The 27,891-nt window shown below is 41.9% G+C and overlaps 1 protein-coding gene across 1 annotated transcript in view; it reads right to left on the bottom strand.

The window, feature by feature from the left end:
• Positions 1-8,730: 8,730 nt before the first annotated feature.
• Positions 8,731-27,891, bottom strand: part of LOC147432879 (guanosine nucleotide diphosphate dissociation inhibitor 1-like) — a 40,426-nt gene continuing 21,265 nt past the window's right edge. The window contains exons 4-13 of the mRNA XM_086492643.1: positions 12,773-12,880; positions 12,510-12,682; positions 12,291-12,402; positions 12,125-12,205; positions 11,979-12,041; positions 11,792-11,893; positions 10,687-10,811; positions 10,390-10,600; positions 10,222-10,296; positions 8,731-9,272 (exon numbers count right to left, since the gene is read on the bottom strand). Of these exons, the coding sequence (XP_086348769.1) occupies positions 9,222-9,272; positions 10,222-10,296; positions 10,390-10,600; positions 10,687-10,811; positions 11,792-11,893; positions 11,979-12,041; positions 12,125-12,205; positions 12,291-12,402; positions 12,510-12,682; positions 12,773-12,880 (1,101 nt within the window). The 3' untranslated portion in view covers positions 8,731-9,221. The remainder of the gene's footprint in view (positions 9,273-10,221; positions 10,297-10,389; positions 10,601-10,686; positions 10,812-11,791; positions 11,894-11,978; positions 12,042-12,124; positions 12,206-12,290; positions 12,403-12,509; positions 12,683-12,772; positions 12,881-27,891) is intronic.

A 27,891-nucleotide genomic window follows, 5' to 3' on the forward strand; every position in this document is an offset into this window, starting at 1 on the left:
TGCATGAGAGAGAGAGAGAGAGAGAGAGAGAGAGAGAGAGAGAGCACAGTAGCATCATACCTTGCACTCCTTGCTCTCATCTCTTTGCGCTTCTACTATTGGCAGTTTAGCTTTGCGGCACTGATGCTAGAAAAGAGAGAGAGAGAGAGAGAGCAATGTAGCAGCATACCTTGCACTCCTTGCTCTCGTCCCTTTGTCCTTGACAAATTAGTTTCTTATGCGCATGCTATTTTTATTAAAGGCGTCGCTCCAAAGGAACGCTAAAAAGCAGCATCTTTTAATAGCCTTAACATTAGGAAGAGAATGGGGTCTAGGAGGGCCTCTTTATTCGGCAGTTTAAGAAAGTCAAACCTTTCATATTAAGAAAGTATCCAAAGGACAGCTTTTGAATTCAAACAGGAAAAACAGCTAGTTTATTTGAATTCTAAGTTTTCCCCCAAAATGGATTTTTTAATCTAGCTGGTAAAACCATATCACCGTAGCATATCTATGAAAAGAGAGTGATGTGTACATTGCAGATCCATGATCTCCACTCAAATTGAAGATCATATGTGGGAGTTATGGAAGGCCAAAATCATAAAAGTTTCCACCTCCTTTTTGGGGGGGGGGGGGGGGGGGGAGGGGGAAATGCATCCTTTGACCACTCTTACACATCTCTTACACACCCATCATTCTTGCACACATGGCATACACATATTCGTCAAAATATTAATCACCTCCATAAGCTCATGGCAAATAAAGAGGCCCTCATACACCCCACCCTCTTCCTAATGAAAAGCTTAAAAATTGTTTACAACATTTGATAGGCAGCATGCTTATATCTCTCCTTGCTAGCAGCAATGCCATATAAGTACAAACTTGGATAACCTACCACTACTGTGTGCTTTAATTCAATCAATTGCCTGCCATGGTTAATAATGACCACTTTTAAGGAAAAGAGAATTAAATACCCTCGGGTAATATAACATGGGCTTTGGGGAGACGGGTTGACAAGCGCATGGATTAGAAATTTAAAACCATGATATTATTTCCATAGGGCTCTCTCTCTCTCTCTCTCTCTCTCTCTCTCTCTCTCTCTCAATTTTTGTGTTTGCTCGGTAAAATTTGCTCGGTGCTTGGTAAGACTCGTGTTAAGGAAGCCTCAAGAAGCACAAGAAAAAGGTAGGGGGGAAAAAGAAATGGACGTGAGAAAAGATGAATTTGATGTTAAGAAGTTGGGAGAAATAAACCAAGGAACCTAGTAAGTACATTTCCTAATTCAGGGTGTCCTTCTTGATGAAGGGATGACACCTAAAACGGAGAAAAAGCTAGTTTGGAGAACTAGGACATTTTTTGTGGTTCTGGAAATTCTCTGAATAAGAGGATTTGATCAAATATTAAGAAGGTGTGATCCAAGATTTGAGAAAAAGGTTATTCTAGCAGAAGCACATGTAGATGATGCAGGAAGCCATTTTTTAAGGAGTGACAATTGCAAGAAAGATCTTTCAAGCTACACTATGATGGCCATTAATTTATAAAGATGCCCATCAATTCAGTCTATGCAAATGTACTTTTTTATGTTCTACTCTCTAATTTTGTGTTTATTCATGATTAATTAATGCAATAGATAAGGGTATTTGACTAAATTTTGTGTATAAATTGAATGTATGAAATCGATAATCTGAATGAGAATCAATTTTGATTGTTTTAATCATATTATGGACTCTAATAATAGAAATACTTGGAGACAAGGGGGTATATATTTAAAATGGATCTTGTGTGTGTGTGTTTTTTTCTTTTTTTTTTGGGGGGGGGCGGGGGGGGGATCACTGTAGAATAGCATGTGAGTTAAACAAAGGGGGTTAATTTTCTCTGGTGAACTTACAGAAAATATACATACAAAAGGGTGTTTTGAATTGAAAAAGTGAAATTTTTGGTACATAAGAGGTCTTTTTATTGAGAAAAGCAGTACATAAGTGGTCTCTATATACTTCAAAAAATGTAGAATAGAGGGTTTTATAAATACCTCTTGAATGCACGTGCTATACAAGATCCCTCGGAAGGGAAAAGGGGGGAAGGGAGGGGGGGGGGGGTAGGTATATTGCTCATGGGATAAGTCCTCGTGGTGTCATTATTGTTGGGGTGTTTCGTGTGTCGTGGCTAACTTGACTAGAATAAATTTGGACAGGTGGCTTGAAGTTCGAGGGAGCTTAAAAATAGACAACCCTTTTTTCCTATTTTTGAGAAAGAAAGTAGAAGAAGGGAAAAAGGAGAAGTTTTTGGGGCATTCAATTTTTCAATCTTTTTTGTCAGCTTGGAATGTGCTTGTGAAGAATACGTTAAAGGTTATGCATCTGAAGTGAATACCCATAGTGATCCCATTATTTAATTATCTTATAAGTAAAATAAATATAAATTTTCCTCAAGGAACCAAAGCCAGTGATTCCACCAAGGTTATGCATTTCAAGTGAATACCATAGTGATCCCATTAATTAATTTGTCTTATAAGTAAAATAAATATAAATTTTCCTCAAGGAATCAAAGCCAGTGATTCCACCATCAAAGAGACCGACATGGCATGTGTGGCAACAACCACAGTTTCCTTGGCTCTAGCTTTGTAGTCAGTGGAGTTTTCCACTACATGCTTTAGTCACAAAGAGAGACACGTGGCAATAGAGAGGAACAAGTGGATCTCTCAATACTTGATTTGGAACCATGTGTCAGAGTTCACTTCATTGGTGTTTGAACTCGCGTCAAAGTTCAAGGCACATTGCATCTGACAAGGAATCAATGCAATGTATACAAAACATTAGGGATGTGATGTAGACAATACATTGTTGTTCGTAGGATTATGGACAGTATGTGTTCCAAAGTTCATTATCTTGAAAACCTTGGAGATAATCCATTCACAATTAACGAATGGGGATTCTTAGATGTAGTGTGGTCTACTATCCAACCTTATACAAGGCAATGAGTCATCAAGATGGTATTCTTTTCAAGTGACAAGTTGGTGGCTAGTCAGCACTACTGGGCTATCCATGGTAGCTTCTCCCATTGACCTAGTCTTCCTACATATATCCACGATGAGCTACACAGAGGGTATTAAAGTTTATGGATCTCAAGTGGCTGCCCAAGGAGATCCCATTACTTAATTTGTCTTTTAGGTATTTATTTTACTTATTTGACATAATTCTAGGTAGGGCAATTTGCTAACGAGGATCCATAAGGCCCCCAAGGTAGTATCTAAGAGACCACTATGTCCCCATTGTATAGTAATTAATTCATTGACAAGTCCATTGGTTCAACAATCTCTATCTCTCTCTCTCTCTCTCTCTCTCTCTCTCTCTCTCTCTCTCCATCATTTAATAGAGTGGATTTTGTTGTCATCGGATAACCACCTTTATATGCAAATCTTGCAAAGTCTTTTTTTATTGGAGGTTTTTTAGCCAATTTACATTTTGTACATGGTCTATGGTTAACATGTAAGTATAGGGTTTTATGAATTACCCTTTGAACACACATTATATAGATGATTTCTTATAAGTGAATTCCCCCATTTTGCCCCCTTTCAATCAAATTCCTCCCATACAACTAATGGTTGTGAGTGTTCATGGGATTTCAAAGGCCGTGTAATATGTAGCCCTATCATGCAACTCAAAAGATGAATATGCACAAATACAATACGTGAAGGCTTGTATTCTTGTGCAGTAAGCCCAAGAGTTTTTGTTGGTGAGGCTTATCATTTTTGTTGCCAGTAATTCAAGACAGCTTTTCACAAAGAAACATTATATAGGCTTTCAAGATCTTTCCTTGATTATTGAGATAAGAACATTACCTTTATACTTGGTTGAGTTGGTTGTGACACTTTTGGTTGCCAAAATAGCTTAGGTTTATGTGCTTGTGGTGGTTGTCAAGATGTCTTGTCCCTTACAACCATTCTCCTTGCTTGAGGTGATTTGGGAATCAAAATGTTAGTTGTATGTTGTTGAGCTTGGAAGCTTCCTTTGTTCAACAAACTTGTCAATTTTTATATGGTTGTGGTGCTCAATGAGCTTTTGTTTCTTGTCTTCTATTGCCTCTTTAAATGGCTTGATTTATGTGTGTTGCTATGGGATGTTTTTGAAATCCAGAGTCATGCATTGTGCTTGACTCAAGCTGGGGATTTGGTATCCATAATTGCATGGTTCTTGGCATGCACTTTGATTTATTATGTAAAATGGAATTGGATAGTTTATGGTTTGATGAAGATGATCGAAAGATGTATTTGACTTATCATCTAGATGAACTGAAGGTAGTATCATTGTACGTCTGATTGTGGCATCTCTTGAAACATGAAACTAATAGACTTTGAGTTGAATCATAGATTGAGCCTAATAGACTAAAAGATATTTTCTCCTTTAGTAGAGCTTATATGGACTTCCTTTGTAATAAGTCTATGCAAAGTGTTTTAGTGAGAAAATATAAGCAGTTAGAAGACAAGGAAACATGCACTCTCTCTCTCTCTCTCTCTCTCTCTCTATATATATATATATATATATATATATATATATATATATATATATATATATATATATAGTTAGTTAGTTAGTTAGTTAGTTAGTTAGTTAGTTAGTTTCTTCCATTCTTTTTATCCAAACCTTATATCAGATTCATCTGTAACTCTCTGGTCCCATAGGCCAGTATGGTCTTTAGAAGATGTTAATATAACATTTCATCTCTCTCTCTCTCTCTCTCTCTCTCTCTCTCTCTCTCTCTCTCTCTCTCTCTCTCTCTGTTTTATTTCAAGCACTCTAAGCTTCTAAGTTCTGAAAACTTTCACGCGCTTTGAAGCATCTTCCTATTGGTTAATCATATATATCTTAGTTTTAAGAATGCTAGAAATTTTTATACTAAGATCTAAACATCACTTTCGGTACTTGTTGTTAGGATCTTTTAGTCATGTTCATTTATTGAAGATTGACTTTTATTGGACGCTCTTGGAAAAACACCCCAAAATCAAGATCCCGCTTTAATGCGTTTACAAACTCAAGCCGTATGTTTTGTGCAAGTTGAAGGACTCCAATACTTGTTGTTGTGAATACCATGTGCACGTATTCTATTCCATTTAGGCATAGGCATCAAAGAAGGCTTGTTGGACACCCTCAATTTTCATGTATACACAAATGCTAAGTTTTCCCTTCTAGCGAATGTAATTCTCCATGCATTATACCTTTCTAGGTTTATTAAGTATATGAGAATATTTACTTTTTATGGAGCCATTTGACTCGACCTTTCCCTGGAACAAATACTTTTTGGGTGTATGGGTACAATGTGGCATAGGCAAGTTAGCATTGTGTCCATGTGAGGAGTGCAATGACTGTTGTTTGGTGACTATTGAGGTTTTTTTTTATGTTGACATACAATAGGTAGAGGACCACGCCAATCAAAAAATAATAAAGATCTTGTATTTCAACAAGTAGGTGACAAGAGTTTTAGAGAGTGGCTAGCTACTTTTACCAAACGTGATTACATATGTAAGTGGCATGTTGAGAAAATCAAAGAGTGTCTATGCCATCTTATTGATGATGTTGTCGTCTCATGAGTGGATGTTGTAGAGAACGCATTCAAGGTGCAAAATGAGATCTAGTCAATGCATTGCTCCTATATGCAAGCTATCATCCTGGTTCACATCTCGTATATACATTCAAAGGTTGAAAACTTTTAAAAACCATCCATTCCTATATTTTCTGGAGACAAGAATCATGGCACTTTGTTTTTGCGGCATTGTTTCCTACTACACAATGAGTGGGAGGCTCATAATAACAAGAGATTAGAAAAATGGATAGGATTAGGTTATTGGACCCACTTTGAAACCATGTATGGAAAGTGAGAAAGACAAAGAATATTCAAGATAGAACAAAATCTCCATTAAATTGTTAGAGTGAAACAGATACAAAGGAGTAAGGAAAACCTGGAGAGTGATGAGGAGGATAATAAGTGATGATATCATACAAGTAGTGAGGGAAGAGACTTTGAAATCAAGAGCACAAGCTTTGATTTTATTCATACCTGACTTCCCTTGGAATTTACCAACAAAAGCAAGCTTTTGACCACATGATAAGTTCACAATCCCTTTGTATAATTGTGGCGAAATCAAGGTCAATCAAAACATCCTCTCCATTTTCACCACTTAAATGGATCTTTAATGTTGTAAATACAACTGCAAAAATGCACTCAGAGATGGAGAAGATGAAGGAGAAGCCTAGAGCGCAAAACACAGGAAGTGAGTGTGCCAATACAAAGATAAGGCTTGCCCTAGAGTGATAGGAGTATATACAAGCTAGGGGGGAAACCTCGTAAAAGAGGGAAAAAAGTGCCCTGGAAATCCTTGGTGATCTCATATACTTTACTATCATAACATGGTATTATTTAAGCCTTGCTATAATTTGCGAGTCCTAGGTGATTTCACATACTTTATTACCATAATATGGCAACATTTAAGTGTGGCTATATTTGGTAAATTATGAATTCAAGACTTTATTTATTAATTGAGGAAGTTCACGGTGCTTAGTTTTCATATTCAATTAGGAAAAAGTGGAAACATTATTTGAAAACAAAATTTTCCCTCCAAAAATAAAATTTGAAATCTATTGAGAAGAATTTTCTTGTAGACATGGAACATTGCACCAATGAAGGCTAGAAGCCGCACAAGTGCAACACCCCCCCCCCCCCACAACTCAGGGTTGTTGAGTAGGCCAATATCCCCTTGCTTAGATCTAGATTATCACAAAACCACTTATTTTGAAAAGCCTTGGAGACTTTGTTTTAAAATGGCCCATCACCAACCATTCTTCATGTATGTCATCATGCTTGTTTTTATAAGAAAATTACAAACATTATCTAAAGTAGTGATGAGGTCTTAATAAGTACTTGAAGAAACATAGGTCCACCTATGAATATTAAATTTTACAATACTAGAAAGCTTGCAAGTGTGGTGGAGTTTTGTTAATGTAAGCAGTTTTCTCGTGACTTTTCCACATAAAGTTGTTTTGAGGATGTAAGTTTTGTGCCTCTAGCTCAATATCAACCACTTGAGGGACATGAACTGACATATAATCATGAATTGGCTAGATTATCTACACCATCTAATCAAGAAAAAGATTCAACAACTAAAGGGATGAACAAATGTACAATCACTACATGAGACACCCCAAAATCAATTGAATGGGCAAGCTAGAGGTCCAAGTATGTGACGTAGTAGACAGTAAACCCTACTTTCAACCAAAACCTCTGCAACACACGAACATGTTTAAAGAAAGCAAATATGTGATACGTGCACCGGCACGTAAGCGCATATTAGAACACCATCACCTTAGATAAAGATGCTTGCCAAAGTCATGGACACTTACATTTCAAGTGCACAACAGATGTATTCCTTTTCTTGTGATGGCTAGCAGAGATATGGTTTGCTCAAAAAGTATTGATTTTCACAATAACTCAAGATGTCCGTGTATGTTGATCAAGTGAACATTGATTTTTCTCTCGATTTAAGGGTCTTTAATTCTTATGGTTGAAAGGACTCATAAGCAAGTGGTCATGTACAAATGGCAAGCTTTGAGCAGTGAGCCTTTCTAATTGTGATCTAGAAGTCAATTTGATTTACAAGCGTTGAGCAGTAAGCCTCGTCACATTCTAGGCTTGCTGATGCATTCTTGTATAGCCCCCACTTGTTTATGCTACCCAATATCCATTCGAGTGTGTATCTTCTAAGTTTTTCGACTTTGCAGCATGTCAACCGCAGTATCATTTCATTCCATGCCCTAACCTTTCTGGAAGACTCAAGGCATTGAAGCAACTTATGAGATCTGACAAACAAAAGTAAACCAACTAAATTTTTTAGAGCAACTCTCAGCAACCTTGCCTCTTCTTCAGAAACCCAAGCGAATTCTCACCTTTTGAATCACCTTACAGTTGAAACCAGTAGTATTTTCAATCATAAATAGTACTCACATGCTCTTCAACATGATAAGGTTTTCTACCAACACACATGATTCTTAGAGCTGGTACAGACCAAAACCAGCGGTCTCTTTGAGGCAATTACCAAATCCCACTCTGCAAGTTAGCCATGATACTATCACTCAAATCAGCTCGATCTCACTCCATAGCCATGCAGCATTATACATACCAGGTACAAGCCAGACAGCTTGATGTATATTAAGTACAAACCCTGCGTACGACAAGGTTAAGGTAGAACCACATTTCTATAATCTCCAATTGACCAGGTGACAGCTAATGATTCAACACGTACGCCTATGCTTCTCAAACTACACGTCTGAAAAAATTACAAGTTTGATGCTCACCCTGCTATCCATACTATACTTGCTATAGAAAATCACTCAAATTCAAGCTACAACCACAAAAATGTGAAACTCTTTAAATTCCAAGCATTGTTGGCCTACTCCAGAAGCTAACGATCGATCTCTTGGAATCCGAAGAGGATAGCTTCTTACACATCTAGAGTGGCAAAGCATGCCCACTAAGCACTTGTAGTGCTTGCTATGATATAAATATTGCTCATTTTGATTTCATCAGTGTAAGATCTCACCATTGAATGCTCTTGACAGCATTGGTTGTGTGTGTGTGTGTGTGTGTGTGTGTGTGTGTGTGTGTGTGTGTGTGTGTGTGTGTGAGAGAGAGAGAGAGAGAGAGAGAGGATTTTAACGTCGTCGGAACAATCCCAAGAGACCCGTAAGATCTTGGGTGATAGCAAGGTTATTCCAATATCCTCTTCTTATTCACACACACACACCCATGGGAAAAGTTTTTAACGTCATAGGAACCATCCAGAGAGAGAAAGAGAGCCACGAAATTTCACACTGCTGGACATGTAAGATCTCTATTGACTTTCTCATGCAACATTTTACTGTGGTTTCTCATGAGCATAGTTGCTGCTGAACACATGTAAGATGTGACATTCCCAGTACTCTGAGGGTTTTCTCATGACCATAGTAACCAACCAAGCCTTTGCTTTCTTGCCACCAGGCTGATAAAATGTAAAGCAATACCAAAAACCAGCCTTGAACAAATTATGAGGCTGAGTTAGCCATTAAAGCTTGGGACCATCCAGCAGAGTATGAAATGAGAGGTGTCAAAACAGAGATAGCCAGCTCCAGCCCAAAACTCAAAACCTTGATGGACTTGGAAATGATATTGATGAATGTGTGTGTATGCGTATACCGGACTGCGAACATAGCAGATAAATGTCACTCTTCTGCTGCACTCGCAGCAGCTAGATCAACGCTCAAGTCAAGATCCTGCAACACACACCATCTCCACCATTGCTGAAACTACCCCTCCATTCACATTTACACTTCAAAGTAAAGACAAATTTGGTGACCAATTTGGAACCACAAGGGTCCTAAGTTACAAAATGTAATCTAATTTAGAAGAAACGTGACCATCTGGGAACTTTTTATTACGAAATATTACCAAATGGTTACTAGAATTTGTTTAGAAAAAATTACAATTACGGTTTTTCTCCCACCATGCTTAAAAAAGGCCTAAAATTTCAAGGTTGTTCACATTCAACGTACGGGACAACTTGTACGTTTTGTTCTTGTACCATGAACTTGTGCGTTTCGTTTTTCCAGTCTCGGGGCGGCAAAAGTAACTTTTTTTGAACATTGTGGGCTGCATTTTGGCCTTTGTCCATGTGTGTGGGCTCTAGCTTTTTCAGCCATTTATCCTAGTAAGCTCGTTTTCCTCATGTTTATTCTTTAAAAGCTAGACTCTATGCTAAAATAACAAGTATTCTATTTTTTTGTACATAACATCCACAGTACATTATACTTTATGAAGTTCGATTAGTACAGCATGTCTCCATACGTGTATCAACCCTAGACCAATTTGATGGGTTCTTGATAAATAGAAGTTCTTGACTTAATTTTTTTAGTTTCTATAGAAAAAAATAAAAAGGGTTTTAAAAATACTTGGTATCTATGAATAGAAAATGAGAAGAGCTTTGGTGAATTTGAAAATCTACAAAGTTACCAAATGGGAACTCGCCCTCTGGGAGATATTACCAATAGTAATTTTAGGAGAATTTCAAATTTATTCTATGATATGAGACACCCACAACAAGAATGCTAGGAATGCAAAACAAACGAGGCTAACAACAGCTACATAAACATGCTTCTTATTGATTGCAAAGTTCAAGAACAAACAAAATCTTACACAACTTGAGGAAAGAATAAGAAAACGTACCTTCCCCGTAATGGCCGTATACATTGCAAGCACATCTTGGACGGTGGTCTCGAAATGTGTCGTTGCATCATAACTCTACATATTGATTAAGAGCTCATATTTTAGGCATTGGCATTCTTAATATCGAAAGTCCAAAACTACTTGACATAAAGCAAATAAATGTCTTACTCTGGATATGTAGCAATTGTCCAGCAAAGGCTCGTTCACTGGTTCGTATGTATCGTAAGCATCAAAAAAGAGCTCGTCAACAGGTCCGAGAAGGCTGATCCCAGGCTGCAATTCCTCTTGCGGACTGTCTGTTTCAGCTTCAGCTGAAACAAAGGCGATGAATTTTCCCCTTGGCGCCACATTGTGAGAATAAGAACAGCAGAAAACATACCTGAAAAGTAAAGCCAGCATGCACATCAAAAATACAAGACCAAAAAAAGAAACTGAATATGCAAGCATTTTGGATTTGAATGATACATGTCTGATCTTCTTCCCAGCTGCTTTTGTGGCAGAATAATTTGAACTGACGGTGAGTCGCCGGTATTCGGTATAGGGTGACTCATGATGCAAATTGCCCGTGCCACTTTCCCGACTTTCCGGACCTGAACATTTTTTAACAGTATATATAAATTGGAAAGTACGTACTTTCAGCAGCGGCCAGTATTATTTGTTCCTATATTTTCACAGGAAAATTCCTTAAGGCAAAACCCAATAATCATAGTCAAGTAGTGGGATAAATCCAGGTTCAACTTATAGGAAAGTGCCAATTATCTGTCACTCATGGTAGTCATCCACTATACAATATAACCATTAGCTACATCATGAATAGTATTGACTAAATACTAAAATGCTTCAATAATTGGTGTGGAATCAGGCATCAATATATGCTCCCATATACACAAGCACACCCGCCGGCCGCATGTCACCAATATCCAATGAGAGATGTAGAATTAGGCATCAATATGCATGCACGAACCCCACACATGCGCGTGCATACGCACACACGAGCAAAAATTAATACAAGCACCAAAACACCACTCTAGGTTTGGAAATTCCCAAAATACCCCTGTACTTTCTTTACCTAGATTGCTTCCATTTTCACATAATTGATTCTTTGCAATACAAAGAAAGCATTGATAAACCTGTTTTAAAAAAAATTATAACCATTGGAGCAAGAAATATGTCATTTGAATGTGAAAATCATGAGTTATTTCATCTCTTTTGTCCCAAAGACGCCTAAAAATCCTCACTAGAGCACAATTGTTTTAAGTTCTAAAATGTAATGTATTCAGAGAAGTTTTTTTTAAAATTGATGGGTATTTTGGGAATTTCGGTAAAATTCAAGGCCATATTGGAAAGATTTGTACAAATTTAAGGGGCATTTTGGGAATTTTAAAATTACAAAGGGTATTTTGAGAATTTCCATGAATTTTAATTTTCCCTTAATAGAACGGTCTGCATACTGAGTATCTGTGACGGCTCCTTCCGTATGCTGGCTTGGCCTTTTGTACACAAACACCAGCAATTATTTACATAGTATACTACTAGAGTCCTTTCCAACCCAAAAAAAAAGGGGGAATACCTTGTTGAGAAGATAGGAGGGATCACAAACAACTTTCTTTGTCTTTGCAGTCTCACCATCCGAGGTAACACCACAAACTTTCCCTTCCTCATCAAACTCCACCTAATCCCAAAAAGAAAGGAGATCACCATTGATTGAAAATTCAGAGCTGTGATAAAATAAAACTTATACCTTAATCAGTGGTTACCTTGCACCCCGGTTTTGATAGCATGTAAGTGCCACCATAAACTGCACTCAGTCTCGCAAAAGCCTGGAAACGTGTAATCAAATCTGTTAGCAATTCCAACAGGCAACATGCAAAAAGGGCAAAAGTATGTAAGAGCAAGCACTCACTTGCGGCAGTTCACCGAGCCCATACAATGGGTATATATAGGGAGAGCCCCCTTGAAACCGGGCTAAAGATTCTGAGTAGAGCTGGCAAAAACAAGAAGAAACCTTCTTGTAGTCCAACCAACATTGAAGTCCTCTCTAGTTTCTTTGAATGTAGTCAAATAAGTACCTTGACTCTCTTGACAAACTCAAGAGCAGGTTGATCGAGATAAGCATCATCACGATATAAAGCTAAAGCATGACCAATAAAATCAACTGTATTGGCATCCAATCCATATTTCCTGTTTAAAGGTAAACAAGATTCATTTTATGTTGGAGAAGTTTCCAGTGGAAACTTCCATAAAAGCACCACTATCACTTTAAATAACAAATAAGCTTGTAGCAGTACTCAAAGATCTCTCGAGGAGTGACTCTTGTAAGATCTAAGCCCTCGTGAGTCTTTGGATCGCTCTCGCTATAATCTTGCACAAAAATAATGAACTTTCTTGCACGCCGCTTTTCAAAAAGTCCCATTAAAGGAGATTTCAAGGCCTCAACGTCCGCTGCTGGAACCTTGTGTACCTGAGACATTTAGAAGTTATGTTAGAAGGTACCGATCGCACACAACAATCACAATATTTATCAACACACAAATTATGTATGAGCAGATACCTTCCCCTTGTTGAACACATAACTTCCATCAACAGCTTTAAACATCAGATATTTGGTGACATCTGTATGTATCAGAACACGAACAAGAGCTCCATTGGCCATCATAAACTGCAAGCATGAAACGTGTTGCTTTTAGGGAGTATACTTGCATCTGCTCCTCTCTGCAAGACCCCATATCAGGCAGTAATCTATACATTTTTGCCATAGACAAATGCAATATGTTTGAAGTCATAGGTTTACAGAGATCTATTTTACTGCCTCTCTAACAGCCCGCCATATGATGCTGGACAAATTTTATAGACTTTTGTTTACAAGATTTTCACAATACTTGAGAGAGTGCGCGTGTGCGGAAGCGTGAGAGAGGAGAAAGAGAGAGACAATAGACCACAAACGCTATGTGTAGGAAAGGGGGCGATCAACCCCCCACTGACTACCAAAGCAAGAGAACCTCCGTACAACAGATGATGGAAGTGGGTACCCCCTTGGCCCCATAAATAGGTGCCCAAGGGGACGTAGGGCAAGGCCTAATAAAAATCCCCACAACCCAACAGAAAAATGATATATGGAATATATGTGGGCGCCCGGACAAAAGTGGGAGGCCGGTCCCAAACTTGGGCGGCCGGGGACCAGGTACAACCTAGACTATGGGTGGCCAGCCCGGAGACATACTAGCCGTACAAGTATGCCCGAGACCTGTGAAGCAGCAAAGTGGTGTAAGTCTAACACCCCCTCTCAACACCTGATGTTGAACAAACCGCATGAAGCCAAAGATGTGAGGCAAAGGATGAAGATGTCTGCTCCGAAGTCCATTAAAGGACGGTACTTCATGAGTGTAGCAACAGTCTCGGGTGTCCCAACCTCCGAGTGTAAGGTGCAGCGGAAGTGAATGTTGAACTTTGCTCAAGATGAGTGCTCCAAACTGTGCTCAAGGTTCCTTTTACTTACGAAAGGGAGAGCCTTCCGTTCCTTTAGTGAACGAGTGCAAATAATCACAAACAAAGCGGGAAACAGTGTGAGTGAAGGTGTTGAGAATGAGAGATAGAGAGAGAAGAATACGACACCAGAATGTTGTCAAACCCTCCTCCGAAGGCCCCACTCTCTATGGCAAGAGCGGTCTATTATTGATTGCACAAATCTCTACAATGCTTGGACTTGCCAACGATGTCAACGACGATGAGGGCAACAACGAGACGGGCTGGAATCTGAAAACGCTAAGGGCTGAAATCTGCAAATCTTGTATCTGCTGAATTCTGACTCTATGTCAGTGACGACGGTGATGACGACGATGCAACAACGACGCGCTGAAAACGCAGATGCTGAAATCTGCCTTTTTCGGGCTGAATCTGCAAACTTGACCGTGCGGCGAGGATTTGCTGCGGGAAGGTGAGATCTGTGAGGTTCGGAACTTCTACTGCGGTGTCTTGATGCTGAAAATTGAAAACGCTGATGGTACTTGTGGTTCTGACGCGGAGGATCTGCAAAACGCTGGGTATCTGCTGATCCAAAAACGCTAGGGCTGAATGCTGTCCAGATGCAAAAACGCTAGGTGTCCTGTTGTGGTCTGCTAGCGCCAAGTAGATCTGCAAGTTGCAAAACGCTGGCTGATCTGCAACTGTTGAAAAATGCTGGTTGATTCTTGTTAATGGCTGAAAACGCTAGGCTGACATGCCGGGGGGGGGGGGGGGGGGGGGGGTCTTGCTGAGAAGGTGCCTGTTGGATGTCTGGTCCCTACTGCCTCTTCTGCCAGAAAGTGCTAGCGCTAGGGTTTCTTATATACTTGCATGGCTAAATTGCCCTACCCAGTTTCCAACAAAAGTCACTTCAAAATAATAAGTGAAAAATGGCTAAAATAGGATAGGTCTATGCACTGTAAAAATGCTCCTGATGGGTTCTGATGGTAATCCGATGGTCATGTTGTGTGCAACCAGAGGATATGCATCTACTCTAAGTGTCTGGACATGCACGATCTGCGAACAGACTCACAAAAGTGCCAGAACACTTCCTAGGCTAACTGACTGAATTGAATTGAACCCTTGCCATGAAGTAGCTTCTCCACATACACATAGGGTTAGATGTGCACGTGACATCCCCTCCTTTTCAAAGTGAGGTACTGGTACCGAACTGTATGGCGTCGAGGGAGATCGCCAGCAGCGTCTGGAATCCTGGAAAGGACTCTTCGCCGGCCCACTCTGATGCGTGGGTCATGCAATACTTGAACTTCATAAAGGTCTGCAACGCTTGCAACAAACTGCTGACGTGTCAAAGCCCTAAAGAAGGGAGCCAACTTGCAGATGTCGGCCGAGGGACCTAAACCCTTAGAAGAACAAGCAACAGAAGAAGAAGTCCTACCAACTTATGGAGACCCCGTCCGATGGGCCCCCAAGTGACAAAGGATTAAAATATAGAATGAGCTGCACACACACACACAGACAAACTGATGACGTGGCAGATTTTCGAAAATTGCGCTGACATGATGATGGGGCAAGCTATACGGATTTCCGCGTTTTGTACTGGCTAATGACGTGGCAGGCTGTACGGATTTCCGTGATTTATGTTGACAGCTTTTTGGCTTTGCTTTTGGACCAGATGCTTTTAAGTTTAAAGGCTTTTTACTGTAAACTGCTTTTGGGACCTAGGGCCTTTAAATGTGAGGTTAAGGCTCATTCTCTGGCATGCTTCCTGGCGAAGTTGCAGAGTCTGGAGTACCGGCTTGTACTGTGTTGATACAATATAAAGAAATACTGAAAGGGGCGCCAAGGTTTGGGGCCAATACTCTATGGGGTGGAATTCCGCCACTCCGTGTCGCGTGTCGTCTCTCTCTAATTCAATTCAGTTGTTATTGAAGTGCTAAAAGTCTATTCAGTCTGTTCTTTTTCTATTGGCACGTGGTGCCCGTCTTGTGACAACGCTTGCTTCTTTGGGCCGCGTCAAAAGCGACACAAAGTCATTTGTGGCTGCGTCAATGCTTCAACTTCGCCTATAGTCATGAGTCTACTTTCGTCAAGAATCTTCGGAGGATGAAAATTCTTGACACCACTTCCAACACAAAAAACATGAACCTACCCATTCCATGTAAAGTGACTGGAAAAATACTAGTCATCTTTAAAGACTGTGCATGCAATGTAGATGAACATATAGACGGAGTGCCAAACCGTTCATCAAAACACACGCAAACAATGAGGTCGAAACTTGTCTTTCTAATCTAAATCAATCAACTGTGGCAAATCACAATGGAAATGCCGATGCTTGATGCTTAATCCTTCTTGTGCTCTTTCAGATACTGTGTCATGCCAAGGAAGAGACATGGAATGTGAATTCCTTGAATGCAAACATTTCATCTTTTCATGAGTAATCCGCATATATTAGTGCTTATCCATGAGTGAATCGTGTTCATCATACCATATGTCATGCCTATGAAAAGGGATCACATAAGGACGGTGACTAAAATACAAGAAAGCATCACGAATGAAACACTCGAACAATGCGTGTTGACTAATCATTCGAACACATAATACTTCATGTGGGGGTTCTTTGGATCTCGACTCGAGAGCCAAGATCGGTTCTTCGTGATTGATCGAATCTTCCTGTGGGGTTTCTTTGGACCTCGACTCGAGAGCCAAGATCGGGTCTTCGTGATTCATTGAATCTGCAATGAGGTTAGCTTCACTAGAAAAAGTATCAACTAAACCAGCATCCTTGTGAACAATCACATCTTTATCCTGCAAATCATCATGCTCGTGAATAATCACATCTTGATCGTGCAAATCATCATGCTTATCATTATCATGCAAATCATGTGTGTCATGCTTTGGAGAAGAAAAGACTGAGAGAGTCTCCTTCTCCTTATTCTTGTCAATCTGCGCATGCACACTAGAAAAGAGTCGGAACAACTCTTGCATGTGTTGGGCTCTCTGTGCTTCACGCTCTTCGCGCTTGCGATCCAATTCTACTATTCTTTCTTCGGCCGCTAAGCATGCTTGCTCCCGCTCACACTCTATGACTGTCATTCTTTCTTTGTATTTACGCTCTATGGCTGTCATTCTTTCTGTTTGTCTTGCTTCACGCTCGCGCTCCAAGGGGATACGTTGCGCTTCTCGTTGTAACGTTTCCCTATCCATCATCGTCTTGACCAAAGCCGCCATAAGATTTGGTGGCAACCGTCGCGTAGATGGGAAAGGGGGAGGGTGGGAAAAACCTCCTGGTTTCTTCTTCGCCACTTCCATGCTCACCACCTCCATGCGAAGTATCCATTCCGCTTCGGATAATGACCATGCATTGAAGTCTGGGGTTCTTAAGTTCATGAGGAACTTGGGTTCTTATGGTTCTTGGTTCTTTAGGTTCTTGAGGGTCTTGAGTCTTGAGGTTCTTGAGGTTCTTGAGTCTTGAGGTTCTTGAGGTTCGTCTCTAGCTCGCAATCTATGTTAGAGAAGGATCTTCTCTTTCCTGCGGGCACACCTCTTGGCGGCCTTGCGATCGCACCAAGGTTGCTTTTTCCCACCTCACGTCAATTGGCCGGCCGCTAAGTGCATGGTCCGCTCTCAATGATGGAAAGAGAAAGAAGGAGAGGGTGGACAAGACCTTCTTTCTTGGGTTTCCTCTCACTCTTCAAAACACGATTAGGAATCAACACGCCCAAGAGGACTTGGGTTACGTGCGACCGCAACAAGCAAAAAAAAATTATTGTGGTTCTTTCCTTGAGTGATACATAACACTACCAAAGCTCTCATACCAATATAAGGTGCAACGGATGTGAATGTTGAACTTTGCTCAAGATGAGTGCTCCGACTTGTGCTCAAGGTTCCTTTTACTTACGGAAGGGAGAGCCTTCCGTTCCTTTAGTGAGAGAGTGCAAATGATCACAAACAAAGCGGGAAACATTGTGAGTGAAGGTGCTGAGACTGAGAGATAGTGTCACAAATTGATGACGTGGCTGCCACTAGACCCCGGATACACGAAATGCTGACATGGCAATCACGGGCAGCCTTGGCGTGAGAAATTACGGCAGCTTTTGGGCTACGCAAAGCTGGAGATTTTTACGCTGAAGCTTTTGGGGGAAGTTGCTTTAATTTCCTAAGGGAGCTTGTGAGAGAAAATCTTTTAACTTGCTTTAATTTATGCAAGTTACAGAGAGGGAGAATTTTACTGAATTGCTTTATTTTACTCAAGAAGGCTTGAGAGAGAAAGCTTTTGGATCACTTGCTTTATTTTAAAAGGCTTTTGATTTTCAGCTTTTAGGCTCTGCTTTTGGCATCCCTTGTAACTTTTAAATAAGCAGGTAGGCCTCTCATAGCTCAGAGCATCTGGACGCAGAGTATGAGTGTGAGCGCCTGCCCGCACTCTTGTACTTTGAACATAGATTAATACAAAAAGAAATACCGAAAGGGGTGCCAGTCTTTGGGGCCAACATCTCCAAGCACGAAACTCCGCCGGGCCAATGTCGAATCAATTGTGAACTGTGAACTGTTTTGAAGTGGTTATTTGTGTTGTCGCGGTAGATTCTCGACTTGGAGTGTCCAAGTCTGTTACAGTGGTATCAGAGCACGGCCGATTTCTCTCCTACGGGAAATCTGATCCCTAATTTTTTTTCCACGGCACCTATGGCTTCAAGCAAAGATCAGTCGACTCCCTCTGCATCCGGAGATGCGAGAAGGGATCACAACGAAGATTCACGCAAGGAGTATGGCTCGCCTCGGCCTACTTCGGTGGGGCGTCGAGAGATGGAGCGTCAACGATTGAAAGGCAACGCAACAAAGATGATGCTCAATTTTGCAAAGGATCCAAAATTTGCAAAATATATAAGCGAGACTCTTTCGATGAGGTGCATACGCAGTGGCAAAAGACCACAAAACCACCCCCCAAATCCGCTCTCAAGGAACTTTCTACTCTCAAGAAGTATACAGAGAAAGAATTAGAAGAGGTGGTTGATGCAAGAATTGATCAGCTTGTTGGCGCGTAGAACAAAGCTAAAAAGCACGGCAAAAAGCAGAAGAAAGGCACTGACTTCCCAGGTTATTTGGGTTGTCAGTCTACATTTGAAAAGGCAAGAAAGCAGAAGACGCGCGTTCGATTTGAAGGAGTACCCACTTCTTCTTCTTCTTCTTCTAACTCATCTGACTCGAGCGAAGAAGACAGAAAAGGCAAAAAGCGAAGCAAAAAGCAACGCTTCGGAAAGGGCAAGAAAAAGGCAAAGAAGTCTAAATCTCGCCCAGTGAGTGACAGTTCTACAGAGGACTCGTCTTCAGATAGTTCGGACTCTGATGACAGTAGCTTTTATGCAAAGAAGAAGAATTTTTACAAAGCTAACCAGTATGACTTTCTAGAAGACAGAAGCAAGAAAGTCCGAGAGTTTAAGGAAGGTGAACAGTCAATTAAATTTGACACATTTTCTGGTTATAGAGATGCTTCAAAGGCTTTGTCTTTTGTACAACAGTTTGACATCACTTTCGCGGGAGGGCGTTACTCAGAGCACTCTAAGATTCGCAGAGTTGCCTCTTACTCTAAGGGGAATGCTCGAACTTGGTGGTCCACACTTCGATTAAACAAGACTGCGCCAGTTAAATGGCTGAAATTTAAGAGGCTTTTTATTTCTTCTTGGCTGACTCGAGAGTATGAACGCGATATACGAACTGCTTGGAACCATCTTCGGATGACCAAGAAGGATACAGTGGACGCTTATTGCGAGAGATTCTGGAGCTCTTTTCTACCCGCCTCTTCATTTAAGAAAATCTCGTTTAAGGAACAGATTAAGCGGTTTACCTTGGGTCTTTCTACAGAGATCCGAGATCACTACTTAGAACAAAAGTCAGCTTCTATTCAGGAGTTGATGAGTCATGCGAAACGGGGTTTTGCAATTCACTCTAGCAGTTTGACCTACCCCACCGATGAGATCATGACACAAAGAGCTAAATAGACTTCGACAAATGAAAGTAGAAAGAGGAAGAGCAACCCAGTAAAGAAAGATGCACGACCCAAACTCACTCCTCAGGAGAGAGCTCGCTACATCAAGGAAGGGAAGTGCTTTGGATGCGGGGAAGCTGGACATATCTCCGCGAAGTGACCTAAAATGGCGCAGAAAGAACTGAACGACAACGACGACGAAAGGCCTGAGAGTTCGAGAGCAACTGACAACAGTGGAAGAAAAGGCAAGATGAAAACAGGACTGGTTCCAGATTGCGTGGGTACTGATCCCAACACGTTGGACGAGAGTACAGAACTTTGTCGAGCTTGGGGCAAAGTGAAAGACCAAGAAGCCTTGATCTTCTTTGATAGAGGAGCCAAGGCAAACTTCATTTCACCGGAATTGGCGGCGCGGCTCGAGATCACTCCCAATCGGATGGGACCACTTGCGGAGGCAGTTCTAGCGGCACCCATCAGGGACGTAGCCATTACACTTGTCATTGGCAAACTTCGGTTGCATTGTCAGGGGTATTTGGGGCATGAGGACTTTTACATAATGCCTTTGGAAGGTTGTGATGTCCTCTTGGGAATTCCTTGGTACCACAAGAACAACGCCATGGTCGACTATTGGGCGAGGAAAGCGACATTGACCACAGAGAAGGGCAGAACCATTGTACTTGATATTAAACTTAAGGCGAGTCTGTCCCTATTGTATCGGCTTCGGCCATTTCAAAGCTAATGAAATCCAGTCTGTTTGTTTACTCGATCTTTTTGAAAGAGTTGAGTGATGAGGATAGGACAAATATGTCTGAACTTGATAAAGAACGCCAAGATTTTCTCCACTCTCATGCCGATTGCTTCTCAGAAGGCCTGCCAAGCGAGTTACCACCCGCTCGTCCTGAAGATCATACCATTGATCTGATACCTAGAAGCACGCCACAGAACCGGCCACCTTACCGTGTGAGCCGAGCCCAGAACAAAGAGGTTATGAACCAAGTGAAAGACCTCTTGGAAAAGGGTCTTGTCCAGCCTAGAACTTCACCGTATTGCTCTCCAGTGTTGTTGGTTTTGAAGAAAGACAGATCTTGGAGAATTTGCATTGATTATAGAGCTCTCAACAAAATCCCATCAAGAGTAGATTTCCAATTCCTAGGATCGATGATATACTTGACAAGTTACAAGGATCCTCGTGCTTTAGCAGGATCGATTTGAAGAGTGGATATCATCAGATCCGAATCGCGCCGGGAGATGTCTGCAAGACAGCCTTTGGGACGACTTTTGGGTTATTTGAGTTTTTGGTGATGCCTTTTGACCTAACCAATGCTCTTGCAACATTTAATCGGATAATGGACAAGATTTTTCGAGAGTACCGGCTATTTGTTGGCACTTTCTTTGACGACATCATTGTTTTCTCCAAGGATGAGGCAGATCATAGAGATCATCTGCTTCAAGTCTTTCAGGCATTACGAGATCACAAGTTGGTGATTAATGCGAAGAAAAGTGAATTTTTCCTACGAAAGACACTTTTTGGGACACATTGTGTCAGTAGCAGGAGTGCAGATGGATCCAGCCAAGATAGAGACTATCCCTGATTGGCCCGATCTGAAGAATGTCCATGAAGTTAGAAACCTCTTGGGGGGATTGTGTTCGTACTACAGGCGGTTCATTCAAACGTTTGCAGAGGTTGCTTCCCCTTTGCATATCTTGACACAAAAAGGAGTCCCTTTCTTGTGGGTGACTGCCTTTCAGACTTTGAAAGAGAATTCACTACGGGACCAGTTTTGACTTTGCTGGACTTGCAGAAGTCATTTTGAAGTATATTGTGATGCTTGTGGTCGAAGTCTGGGTGCGGTCTTAATGCAAGAATACCATGTCATTGCCGATTGTTCTCAAGGCCGGAATTGACAGCACAGATTTATGCAAAAGAGCTTTTGGCGGTTATCCATGCTCTTACTCAGTGGTGGCACTACCTACTCGGAGCGGATTTTACTGTCTTTACAGACCATCAAAGTTTGCGCTACTTCTTGTCACAAAAGCAGCTATCGGAAAAGCAGATGCGGTCGGCGAACATCTTGTCACAGTTTCACTTCCAGATTGTCCATGTGCAGGGACAGAAGAATTTGGTGGCAGATGCTTTGTCTCGGAAGCCGTTGGTTCTGGCTATTTCCGCGATTCATTATAGGAGCTTCGATCCGTATGCCACGGATACGGATTTGCAAACGTTTTCACACGGATACGGGATGGGGAGACAGTAGCGGGATATTCCATTCGGGATGGCTACTTGATGAGGAAAACCATGTTGTGCGTTACACAGCCGTTGAGGGAAAAGGTTATGACCGAATGCCACTGTCCGCCTTTTACGGGTCACCGCGGCATTGCTACCACCATGAAAGGGGTAGAGAGACACTTCTTTTGGCCGAGACTCAACAAGAATGTGGACGAGTTTGTGCGCAGTTGCTTGGTATGCCAAAAGGTCAAGTTTGACAGGCATAAAGCACGGGGATTGTTACAGCCTTTGCCCATATCCACCCGCCCCTGGGAAAATATTGCAATGGATTTCATTTTTGATCTCCCGAGAACACAGAGTGGTCACGATGGTATCTGGACTGTTATTGACATATTTAGCAAGCAGGCTCATTTCATTCCAGTGAAGAAAACAGTCAAGCCGGATCACTTAGCGAGACTGTTTGTGGCCCAGATTTTCAGATTACATGGCATGCCTGAGACGATTGTCTCTGACAGGGACCCCTGATTTACAAGTTTGTTTTGGAAGGCAATTTGGGAGAACATTGGCACGCGGTTGCAATTCTCGTCATCTTTCCACCCGCAGACTGATGGGCAATCTGAGATTGCCAATTCAGTGGTTTTAGATTTATTGAAGTCTTACATCTCGGATCAGAAGACTCGATGGGAAAAGTATCTACCTTTGGTGGAATTTGCCTACAACAACACAATACACTCTTACACGTGGAAGGCACCATTTGAGATTATTGAAGGTGCTCCGAAGGTTCCACCCTTCCTAAGCACGAAAGATAAGATTTTTGAAGCTGATGAGTATACGCGCGACTTAGACACGGCTTTTGCCAAGATCTGCGAGGCTTTGCAGAAATCTCAAGAAAGACAGAAAAAGGCAGCGGATCGCCATCGTCGAGATTTGAAATTGAAGGAGGATAATTGCGTGCTCTTACGTTTTGAGAAGGCACGCCTGGAAAAGAAAAAGGAAAAGCAGAGGCTTTTTCCAAAGCTTAGTATGAGATACTACGGACCTTTCCAAATCTCCGCAAAAGATCAATGATGTCTCCTTCCGACTGAAACTGCCTGACACTTGGAGGATTTGCAATGCATTTCATGTGAGTCTCTTGAAACCTTTTAATGTGCTTGAAGATGGGGAGCCCGATGAGCAACCCGAAGTGGAAGAAAACGAGGAGATCCTTGATCCTGAAAAGATTTTGGCACATAGGACAGAAAGAGTAAGGGTAAAGTAAGAAGGCAGTTCTTGGTTAAATTCAAGAACTATCCTGCATTGGATGCGAAGTGGATGGAGGAGGAGGACCTAGCACATACTCCTCATATGTGAAACTTTACCTTGAAGCTTTTGGTTTAGCATAGTCTATTCAAAATGAAACCCAGAATTCAGCTTGGCCGGAGATCTGGTGCAGAGGGTTGCACAAGAGGGGAGTTATTCCGCTCCTTTGTCAACAGATGCCTTGATTTTTGAATACTAGAGTCACTGATGTCTCTTTGAGCTTCAGGGATGCTGAGAGCTAACAGTATTTTGATGTATGACTTTATGAAATGGAATTCCGGAATATGAAACTGATTTGTTCTTGACTTGTTTTTAAGTGCAAGAACTGATAGACGAAATGACTGCAGCATTTTGGTATAAATGATCTCGAACAGACATGGTTGCAATAGGGGTTAGTCAATCGGGCATCGATGAGGTCCAAAGTGGGTCTAGATACGATTGCTAACTGCATTGCCATTAAATCATGGTCTAAGATCCGAATGAATGTTCAATGTCATGTGATGTCTACTGATGTCCTGTGATGTCGTGTGATGTGATTGTCGATTGGTACATGTACTAGATGTGTGTTCCTAGTGCGTCGGTACTAACAGTCAGTGTCTGCTAAAGCAGCTTATGGCTTCTGTCTGTTTTGCAGGCGTAATCGAGGGTGATTACAATGCTTTCAAGGGGTGGGTATGTCACAAATTGATGACGTGGCTACCACTAGACCCCGGATACGCGAAATGCTGACGTGGCACTGTCCACCGTACGAACCCTGCTGACGTGGCGGTCTCCGCGTTTTGCGGCGCAAATCACGGGCAGCCTTGGCGATTACGGCAGCTTTTGGGCTACGCAAAGCTGGAGATTTTTTCGCTGAAGCTTTTGGGGGAAGTTGCTTTAATTCCCTAAGGGAGCTTGTGAGAGAAAATCTTTTAACTTGCTTTAATTTATGCAAGTTACAAAGAGGGAGAATTTTACTGAATTGCTTTATTTTACTCAAGAAGGCTTGAGAGAGAAAGCTTTTGGATCACTTGCTTTATTTTAAGAGGCTTTTGATTTTCAACTTTTGGGCTCTGCTTTTGGCATCCCTTGTAACTTTTAAATAAGTAGGTAGGCCTCTCATAGCTCAGAGCATCTGGACGTAGAGTCTGAGTGTGAGCGCTTGCCCGCACTTTTGTACTTTGAGCACAGATTAATACAAAAAGAAATACCGAAAGGGGCGCCAATCTTTGGGGCCAATATCTCTAGGCACGGAACTCCGCCGGGCCAGTGTCGAATCAATTGTGAACTTTGAACTGTTTTGAAGTGGTTATTTGTGCTATCACGGTAGATTCTCGACTTGGAGTGTCCAAGTCTGTTACAGTGGTACGAAAGCACGGCCGATTTCTTCCCTACGGGAAATCTGATCACTAATTTTTTTCCGCGGCACCTATGGCTTCAGGCTCGATCAACTCCCTCTGCATCCTATTTGCGTAGGAAAAGCATCCTATTTGTGTAGGAAAAGCTGCCAAGAATCCGTACGCTGCTGCCACGTCATCAGTCCCGCAAAATCCGCCGCATTTTCTGGGAGGCTGTACGGCATGCCACGTCAACAATCCCGCGAAATGCACCGTATTTTTCGGGATCAACAATCCAACAGGACACAGACCGGACAGCCACGTGTGTACAAGGCAGCCACGTCATCAGTTTGTGACATACCCCCCTCTTGAAAGCATTGTAATCGCCCTCGATTACGCCTACAAAATAGACAGAAGCCATAAACTATCTTAGCAGGCACTGATTGTTCATACCGACGCACTAGGAACAACACATCTAGCACATGTACCAATCGACAGTCACATCGCAGAACATCACATGACAAATCACATTCAACATTCATTTGGATCTCAGACTGTCACAAGGCGAGCACCACGTGCCAATAGAAAAGAACAGACTGAACAAACTTTTAGCACTTCAATAACAACTGAATTGAGAGAGAGAGAGAGAGAGAGAGAGAGAGAGAGAGACGACACGCGACACGGAGTGGCGGAATTCCACCCCAAAGAGTATTGGCCCCAAACCTTGGCGCCCCTTTTGGTATTTCTTTATATTGCATCATCAAAGTACAAGCCGATACTCCAGACTCTGCACCTTCTCCAGGAAGCATGCCAGAGAATGAGCCCTAGCCTCATATTTAAAGGCCCTTGGCCTAAAAAGCAGTTTACATGAAAAGCTTTCAAAATCAAAAGCTTCTGGTCCAAAAAGCAGTTTACATGAAAAGCTTTCAAACTCAAAAGCTTCTGGCCAAAAAGCAATGCCAAAAGCTGCCAGCGTAAATCACGGAAATCCGTACAGCCTGCCACTTCATCATGCCAGCGCAATTTTTGGAAATCAGCCACGCTGTAGCAGTTTTAGGATTAGGGTTTCCAAAATTAGGGTTCGCAGGTTTTAGGGCTAGGGTTTTCAGAATTAGGGTTTGCAGGTTTTAGGGTTAGGGTTTTCAGAATTAGGGTTTCTGGCAAAAATTAGGGTTTAGGCCCCTCGGCCACATCTGTAAGTTGACTCCATTCTTTAGGCTTTGACACGTCAGTAGTTTGTCACGTCTCCCCTTCTTGAAAGAGAGTAATCATCCGCGATTACAACATATCTGCAAAACAACTCAAGTTAGTTCAAAAAAAAATTCCGAGGGTCATTCCGAGGGACATTCCGAGGGACAATCAGTTTGCTCTTTTTATTAAGGAGTTAGCTTCTCCTTTCTGCTCTTTTGATCAAGGAGTTAGCTTCTCCTTTCGGCTGTTTTGATCAAGGAGTTAGCTTCTCCTTTCTCCAGATCGAAACTCTTGATATTCCGGTGTAGTAAAATTAGCCATCACACCCAGACCGTATTGATCTTCCATGGGTGTCTTGATGCACTAAAATTACATACCCAGGCAATCTCATCCAATGAGGAATATTCAGTAATTGGCACATCACAATGCAACACAAATGCTTAGATATGCATGTTACAAGACATAGAAACATAAAGCCGCCAATGAACACTCCTCCCGCATAACCTAACAAGGTCCGGGCCGGGAGATATTCAACGACTCCCTCATCACTCCTCCCGCATAACCTAAAAAGGTCCGGGCCGGGAGATATAGAGGCCTTTTACAACCAAACGCCCCCCAGACCGCAGCCTGCGTCGTTTCGAGGTGCTGAGAGTAACCACTGCTCAGACTTCTTAATACTCCTCCCGCATAACCATCCAAGTCCGGGCAGGGAGTCACAACAATAATTATTTTACAAGCATACAACCAAACGCTCCCCAAGCATCGGCCTGCGTCGTTCGGAGGTTTTCAAACATACAACGAAACGCTCCCCAGGCATCGGCCTGCGTCGTTCCGAGGTTCAAACAATATCAAAACAGTATTTCTCACTTCTCCACCCGGGAGTAAAATCACCAATCATTGAAACCAGTATCAAACCAGAGTCAAACAATTCAAATCGGCAATAAAACGGGTTCAAAACAGATACCATCCATTTCAAACAAATTCCAAACAGGATCACCAAACAAGATCAAACAGAACTCAAACTTAAAAAGCAATCTCGACATCAGTCGAGCTCAAACTGACTTTCCATCTTGAAACCTGCACCAAAAATTAGGGTTAGGTTCCTTCCATGAGGTCGTAGCCGAGCACAGCATGGTCCATCAGCTCTTGGACAAACAGTGTTTCTTTAGCGGTGATGGTAGTCCCAAGAGATAGCAATCACACCGAACCTCCAAGGTCATCTGATCGTGAAGAGACATCTACTGGGAGATGTCGAGAAACTTCAAGTTATAAACTGTTAGGGTTTCCATGGCAAGCATTTCAGGATACCCCACTCTGCCAGAAGTTGCACTTCGAAGGAAGATGTCAAAAACCATATAACTTCGGGTAAAAATTTTCTTGAAAGCTTGCCAAGTACTTGGAGTATGCTGCTTGGTAACTTAGACATCAACATCTGCATGGCACTGCTTCTGAGAAAAAATAAACAGTGACTTGAAACAAATCTGGATCCTTCTCTTGCAAGTGATCTTAATTGACTTATGCCCTGTAAGACACTGCGGTGAAGACGGGAGCGCGCCCGATGCGCGATGAAGTAAGGGTGGGAGTGGCTACTAAGTCCGGGTTGGAGGGCGAAGATACCTCGAATCAAATTCCAATAGCTCTGTCTGCTCTTTTGTAGGACCGGTATGCTTTTAGAAAAGCACACGCCTGATGCTCTGATACCACTGTCACAAGGCGGGCACAACGTGCCAATAGAAAAGAACAGACTGAACAAACTTTTAGCACTTCAATAACAACTGAACTGAGAGAGAGAGAGAGAGACGACACGTGACACGGAGTGGCGGAATTCCACCCCAGAGAGTATTGGCCCCAAACCTTGGCGCCCCTTTCGGTATTTCTTTATATTGCATCATCAAAGTACAAGCCGGTACTCCAGACTCTGCACCTTCTCCAGGAAGCATGCCAGAGAATGAGCCCTAGCCTCATATTTAAAGGCCCTTGGCCTAAAAAGCAGTTTACATGAAAAGCTTTCAAAATCAAAAGCTTCTGGTCCAAAAAGCAGTTTACATGAAAAGCTTTCAAACTCAAAAGCTTCTGGCCAAAAAGCAATGCCAAAAGCTGCCAGCGTAAATCACGGAAATCCGTACAACCTGCCACGTCATCATACCAGCGCAATTTTCGGAAATCAGCCACGCTGTTGCAATTTTAGG

This window comes from Adiantum capillus-veneris, chromosome 20 (assembly GCF_014529385.1).
Source record: "Adiantum capillus-veneris isolate H3 chromosome 20, ASM1452938v2, whole genome shotgun sequence".
In the NCBI taxonomy this organism is placed as follows: Eukaryota; Viridiplantae; Streptophyta; class Polypodiopsida; order Polypodiales; family Pteridaceae; genus Adiantum; species Adiantum capillus-veneris.